Raw genomic sequence first — 7,549 nt, 5'->3', positions numbered from 1 at the left:
CCCCCATTGGCCCGGGACGGCGAACCGCGGCCAGTGGGGGCCGCGATCAGCAGAACCTGCCGCATCAGCGGGTAAATAAAACTGGCTCGGCCTGCCAGGGTGCTTACCCTGGCGAGCCGCGTGCCAAATGTTGCCGACCCCTGATCTAGTCAAATTAGAGGTGAACAGCAAGAACTCTATGGATGTAGTATTCTGGGTGAGTGGTACATACACGGCGTGACCATACAGTATAATATGAATGCCTCAGGTTTTCTCTCTTGATGGTGCTCCGTATACTATGCAATATCAGCAAATAATATAATTCAGGTGCCTAAATAAGGCTGTTAATGTTGGCATATTGCTCAGTATCACTTCAGGTTTGTGTAACTATATAGAAATCTTCCATTGCATTGATGTGGAAGAAACCTGAGCATTCTCACTTTCTAGCAGAAGAGGGCCTTGTGAATGGCTGCTTATAGGATAGGGAGAGAAATAATGAGCCCAGAATGGTCAGGTGAAAGCTTTGTGCAGCTTTAAGTTAATGCTTATGGCTAGGGTTCTGTGTTTGACACGGAGATCATGGAAGTCATGGATTCTGTGACTTCTGCACTGGCCAGTGTGGGTGACCCCACTCCTTGCTGTGTTGTGAAAGCCAATACTTTAACAGGGTTCAAAAGGGAGCTAGATAGATTCATGGATGATAGCCACTGATGGACCTATTAGCCAGGATAGGCAGGAATGATCTCCTTAGCCTCTGTTTGCCAGAAGCTGGGATTGGGTGACAGGGCATGGATCACTTGATGATAACCTGTCTGTTCATTCCCTTTGGGGCACCTGCCATTGGCCACTGCCAGAGGACAGGATACTGGGCTTGATGGACTTTTGGTCTGACCCAGTATGGCTGTTCTTATTCATAAATAAGTCATGGATAGGTCACCGGTCATGAATTTTTGTCCATTACTTTTACTAAAAATACCCATGACTAAATCATAGCTTTACTTATGGTGAATGTAGGTCATTGCTGTCATCCAACACTTGTCACTGCTAATTGTCCTTTCCACATCCATTTAAACAATCTGAAGTGTCTGAAAGTACGCTTGGGAATGAACTGAAGAAAATGTCCTTTGAAAAATGGAGTTTTGCTTCCTAAAAATGAGTCTTATTTTTCACTCACTCTGATTTTTTTTTTTTTTCCCATGTCACTTGAATTCTAAAATTAAGATGTATGGAGAATTGTTCCTGTCTATGCTGCCATAGGTGACTAAGCTGACCCTGAAGGCATTACAAGCACAGGAAAACAAAAAGAGGGAAGGGATAGTTCAGAGGCTGGATATAGATCCCTCTGGTATCTATTGATGCTGCTTCTTCAGCCTAAGTAGAACATATTTGTGGGGGATTCACTGGGAAGCAGTACAAGGCATGATTTCCCCAGTCAGAGTACTGCTTCCATTGAGAACAAGGAACAGTGTTTGGTCCTTGAGATAATTTGGAGGTTCTGTCTGTACCACTTCTGAATTGCAGATTTTATGAAATTGCAGCAGGAGATTAATGTCATGGTAAAAGTGTCTGTGCATGCATGTGTGTACCTATCTCCACCATGAGTTAACATGAGGGGAAGCTGTTGCAGGGGTGAACAAGGGGATGGATCCTGCTTGCCTGATGTGACACAGTTGATTACCCTCCTTGTCCCTCCCCCCCAATGGAAGAGTGAGCTAGAGAGGGACATTGCACTTGGGACAGTGCTGCTAGAATCAGTGCAAGCCTGTCTACTAGTATGTGTTAAGCATTCATAATCACCACATTGCCCCTGAGAGAGTTGAACTGTAAACCAGAAACTTCACACCTTTTGCGTGGGTTGTGGGACAAGGCATATCGAATCTGAAAGGTCAGTATTATGCCCAGAGGGACTAAGCAGCTGGATAGCAGGTTCCAACACCCAAAGTGGGTACCAAGTTCATCTGTGTCCTGAGAGGGTGCCTCCAGACCCTGAGATTGGGGCAGTGGCTGGATTCTGTTCCGGCTTTGGGAGCTGGAAACACCACCAGATACCAGAGTCTCAGAAGTTTGGATTGCCCGCTAGGACTGCTGGAAGGGGATGCTTGCTAGCATCTGATATACTGACTGCTCTTTTGAGGACTAATGAAATGGGGGGGGGGGGAAGCTTTTGGCTCTTGAGAAGGTGTGGTGAAAGAAGAGATTAGCTAAATGTGTGGAAGAGAACTGAAGAAACAAAAGGGAGAGGACAGAGGTAGAATTCAAAATGGAAGGAGGGGATGCAGATAAGCGTGTCTTCATATCAAGGTCTGGCTGTAAGGGGAGATGGTATCTGTTTCTTTGGGCTACTGCTCTCAAAGAAATCCAAACAAAACCTTCCCCTTAAAACTGAAAGTATTCTTCACAGTATTAAATATGAATAATTTAAGTGCCATGTTCATGAAGTTCTGAATTTCAGACATGGATTCCAGTATATAATCCTAACCGTTGCAGTGTGTCATATTGCCAATATCTAATGAACCACCAATATCAAAGCAGGCAATAATCTATTTGACCCACCCGTGTTTTGGAATCCTGATTCACTTAATACCAAATTGACAATTTACAGCAAATAAGCAATTATGTAAAGCTTGACCTGGCCTGTGAGTTAGTCTGGCTGAAGTTAGTCATCCTGAGACTTACATGTCTGACCTCCTACTGCTGAAACAAAACCAAAGGTATGAAGCAGTTCTTGTGTTAAAAATAGCTTACTTCCTGATGACTCTGTGTAGCAGGAGGCTTAAAAGGGCTTTAAACTGTAAGAAAATTAATACTAAAAGATCTAATTTTCCATTTGCAACAAAATTTCCATACTCACAAATTACTGTTGGTTTGTAAGTCACCAGTTGTTTTGAGATTGCATAGCTGGAAGGGACCTTGAAGGGCTATGGAGTCCAGTTCCCTGCCTTCACTAGCAGGACCAAGTACTGTCCCTGACAGTGTGGGTTTTTTTTGTTTTTTTTCCCCCCAGGTCCCTAAATGGGCCCTTTCAAGGCATTGAACTCATAACCTTGGGTTTAGCAGGCCAATGCTCAAACCACCGAGCTATCCCTCCCATGTCACTTTAGTGGATATTAATGTAATTAAATCTAAACATTTTGTTTAAAAAAAAGTCTGTCAAAATTGAAGTATGCTGGTCTCAGAGCGTCACCTGCCTTTCTAGTAGCAATATAGCTAAGTCTGTCAGCACTCCTACTACAGATTTCCTTTGTGTGGATTTATAAATGCAGGTTGCTTGGCCAGTATGTTTGTTTTGACTATTTCAGATATGGATTGCATTAGAATACTGTCACTCTCAACTAACTTTTCTCCTAGTTTTTTCTGCAGTATGATACGTTTGTTATGGACGTTATTGGGCTATTACAGACGGGGCTCGAAAATGTTAACAAAACTTACAAGCCATTGGACTCCAGCTGCTAGCATAGAGGGTAGAGACAAAAATGGGGAGGTGGGTGGGGTTGTTGAAATACCACTAGCAAGGTCCATGTGAGAAGCCTGTCACCAGCTACTTGGAAAGAGTTGATTTCTATAACATTGCTGTACCTCGAGTCTGTTTAAGGATTCTCTTGTCTGCTTCTGGCTAGTAGGTTTCTTAAAATTATTCCTGGGGGAATTCTGTGCCAAAAAATTAAAAATTCTATGCACAGTGTTTTAAAATTCTGAATATTTTATTTGTCAAATATAATATAATCAGTTTCAATTATTTTGGTAGTTTATTTCAAAATACCTGTCAGCAAGTATGTCAATAACAATACAGAAGACAAAGATTCAAGAAATTTTTTGACAATTAGATTTCTTACTAGGCATATTACTCAAAGTTGTTAATTCATTTAAACTACAATACAGAAACATACTTCCCACAGTGCAAAGACTTGGGGGAGTCAGGGGTAACATAGGAGTTGAAAGAGAGGGAAGTAATTGTTGGGAAGGAGCCAGAGAGTGAACCTGGAGGAGAGGGGAGTTGGGTGTGGATGGGAGAAGTATAGAACAGTGTTTTTTTTCAGGGGGGAGAGGATTTAGGGACCCTCCACGATGCAGACCTATTTGACCCCCTAGCCTCTTCCATTCAGTCAGGCACATCTGACCCTGTCCCTGTTCGTCCCTGCACCCCCCCACCCCTGTTCAGCTTCTGGCTCAATGTCACCCCATTACCTCTGTGACCCCCAGTCTGTGTGCCCCACACACACAAGCAACCCTCTTATGATGCATAACAGTCTCTTCTCAGGCAAATTAAATTCAGCCATGGTTGATTTTAACTTGACTTTACTTCAAACAAGTGCCAGAAATTTTTTTAATCTTCTGAACAAGAACTTAGGTGTAAATGGGTGCAGTGTGGTGGTAGGTCTGCAGTAAGCAACTCTGGTATAGCTGTTCATGGCTATGCCAAGCTGCAGCATGGCAGAAACTTACTAAGATCTTCAAGTTTCTGCTGCTGCTATGCAGCACCCTATGGGCATCTGTGCTAATGACAAGGTTTGTCACTTCCACTCTGCCGCCTCTGAAATCTGAGCAGCAGCAGCAGACCCTCCCCAGCCTACCCTGCACTTGACAACATAAAACACTTTCTTGTGAGGGGTGTGGGGTTTTTTTTGTTTTGTTTTGTTTTCCAGACACCTACTAAGCTTTGGCCTCACTCTCCTTCCATTGACTTCAGTTGAAGCAGAGTTTGGCACCACTGAACACTTTTGAAAACCCTTCCCTTTAGTTGTAATGCCCTCTCTCTCTGGGCAGTCAAGCTGCATAGGGAAGAAGAGACATGGAAAAAATAATCATGGAACTGGCAGTTGAAAAGCAAGCTCGGTAGAAAATAGGAAACTGACAGCCTTCTGGCACTTCAGAGGGCTCTAAGGTAGTAGAGGGCTTGTCTTGGGTGCTTGTGGGATTTGGGCAAGAGAAAGAAATACATGACTTTGTTCAAAGTTCCTGAAGGTTTGAAAAATGTTACCATTGGGCTATTTGTGTACATCATAGGCCAGCATAGCTCTAGACAGATGCTTTCTACTTGAAGGAGTCATGGCTAGAGGTAGTTTCTGTAGGGTCACAAACTTCATAGCACTTCCTATTCATGCTCACCATCTAATTGTGGAGGCCCCTAAAGATATGAAAATTATGTTTTTCTAAGTGGGGGGAGGGTTAATGTGATCATGTAGTTAAAAACTGCGTATCCACTCTTGCAGCTTTAATTCTGGCACTTCATAACATTGAATGTTTGCCTCTTCAACTTTTAACATTGAACTAAGACAGGGGTTGGCAACATTCAGCACGTGGCTCACCAGGGTAAGCACCCTGACGGGCCAGGCCAGTTTATTTACCTGCTGACGCGGCAGGTTCGGCCGATCGCAGCCCCCACTCGCCGCGGTTCGCCATCCCGGGCCAGTGGGGGCAGCGAGAAGCAGCGCGGGCAAGGAATGTGCTGGCCGTGGCTTTCTGCCACACCCATTGGCCCGGAACGGTGAACCGTGGCGAGTGGGGGTCGCGATCGGCCGAACCTGCTGCATCAGCAGGTAAATAAACTGGCCCGGCCTGCCAGGGTGCTTACCCTGGCAAGCCACATGCCAAACCTTGCCGACCCCTAAGTGTTTTTATATGAAATAGATGTTTGTCTTAATAGTGCAATTATCATGCTAGAAAAATCTCAAACATGACAAGTTGCTGCTAATCAACATTAACACAGCTATTAACAATTAAGGGTACAAATAAAATATCTTGAGGCATGGGAAACTTCATGGATGCTTTTTTGTTCTCCCTTGTTTTGGTGGTGGTGGTGATGGATTTTGTTCATGTTGCAGTGAATATGATGACTCCTGAAGAGGTAGAGCAACTAAATGAAAAACTCCTCAAGCAAATCCAGGGTGAGAGATCATTTTTAAATACTTGCTGATTTTTTTTTATAGTGCACAAAATGTCATTTGAAATGAAACTCTAGGTTTGCTTAACTGATAAAGTTTTGAAATCTACATAAGCTTGAATTCCAGAGCAGAGAAAGGAAAGACACTTTTACATTTTATAATGCACTTACCCCTTGATAAAAGCATGGGATTATTTAACAAATTCAAGTGTTTAGATGTTAAAATCTACTAGGGCGTTGTATACCAAGGAGTATTGTAGCTAAAAAATATTTGGATGTTTTCCCAGTTCACATGCTCTCCATTGTGCACCTGTAAAATATCACACTGCATATTCCGAAACCAAGTTTAACACTACATTTTCAGGTAATGGCTTTTAAATCTGACTGTCCCTTTAAATTAAACGGTTAACTTTCTTACAGATGTTTTTGAAGAGCTGACTCGGGAAGTGCAAGAAAAGGATTCTTTGGCCTCAGAACTCAATGTCCGCCACATTGCTATTGAGCAGCTGCTTAAGAACTGTTCCAAATTGCCGTGTCTACAGGTGGGAAGAGCAGGAATGAAATCGAATGTCCCCATATAAATGGGATGAGGATCTTATTAGTATTAACTTTCCTTAACAGTTCCATTAAATAAAGCTGCACAGACCTTCTAGGAGCTTTTGGGGAAATGATGGGAAAAAAATTCTTCAAACTTAAATAAAACCAATTGTATGCAACAGCTTTTGGATTCTAACAAATGCAAGTGTTTAGATGTTAATCTACTGGGGTTTTTTTGGTTCACTCTGGACGTAGTTTTTCACGCACAATTGGCAATGTCCCCTGAAGCAGGTGTCATGTCTTAGTGATACAGAAATATTTGTTCAATAACAAAGAATAACCTAATGCCCGATCAAACAACATCCAACCAAGAGAGCTTTACAAGGAGACCAGTATTCATGAAATTCCTTATTTATTATGAGCAATATTTTATTATTGAAATTTTATACTGAACAAAAGTTACTATTTTAGGTACTTTTTCAAATCTCTTTATAAAAAGTTTGAATGATTCTGTGTAACATTTATGCTTTGTGTATGGTTATCTTTCATGATGCAGATGTTTAAAAAAAACCCTGTTTTCTAAAAAGACAGATTTATTTCCCATTAAATAAATTGTGATGGTGTATCACTTTTTAGCAACTTTATAATTCAAGAAGGTGATTTCATCAGGCATGGATTGTATCTTCTGGTAGAATAAACTTAAGCACAGCACCTCTTTTTTGAAATTCCATATTATGGTTTTAGTGTATGGAGTTGGTTTTGTATGTGTGAAATATTTTTCAATGCTTAATAAAAGTATATGGCTTCAAAGAAACTAAATAAACCTGTAATACCTCTAACTGTCTCAATACTAGTGTTTTAAATAGAATAGGAATTGAAGAGACTTGGTTGTAGTATATCTGTGTATCTTAAGCCTGGTAGAGAGGAACTAGTGCTGGGAGCACCAATACTATTGTGCTTACCAATATTAAAAAGGCACAGTCTCTGCTCTTTACCTAAATTTTACATATTAGATCCCTTCTCCTGAGACATGTAAACATGTAGTGGTTTGTTTTGTTTTTTGCAGTAGCAACAGAATGAGCAAAAGTTACTAGTAAAGGCTGTTCCTAGAGCTGAAATAAATGAAACTGATGCGCACACACACACTTAAGA

The 7,549-nt window shown here is 41.7% G+C and overlaps 1 protein-coding gene across 3 annotated transcripts in view; it reads left to right on the top strand.

Annotated features, from left to right (window-relative positions):
* C1H21orf91 (chromosome 1 C21orf91 homolog) overlaps positions 1–7,245 on the top strand; it is a 25,380-nt gene extending 18,135 nt beyond the window's left edge. For 2 of the 3 annotated variants that reach the window (XM_034792809.1, XM_034792817.1), the window contains exons 4-5: positions 5,802–5,864; positions 6,281–7,245. In XM_034792809.1, the coding sequence (XP_034648700.1) occupies positions 5,802–5,864; positions 6,281–6,441 (224 nt within the window). In that variant the 3' untranslated portion in view covers positions 6,442–7,245. The remainder of the gene's footprint in view (positions 1–5,801; positions 5,865–6,280) is intronic. The other variant, XR_004648402.1, reaches the window with a different exon arrangement.
* The last annotated feature ends 304 nt before the right edge of the window (positions 7,246–7,549 follow it).

This window comes from Trachemys scripta, chromosome 1 (genome assembly GCF_013100865.1).
Source record: "Trachemys scripta elegans isolate TJP31775 chromosome 1, CAS_Tse_1.0, whole genome shotgun sequence".
In the NCBI taxonomy this organism is placed as follows: Eukaryota; Metazoa; Chordata; order Testudines; family Emydidae; genus Trachemys; species Trachemys scripta.
This window is presented reverse-complemented; position numbering and strand designations above follow the sequence as displayed.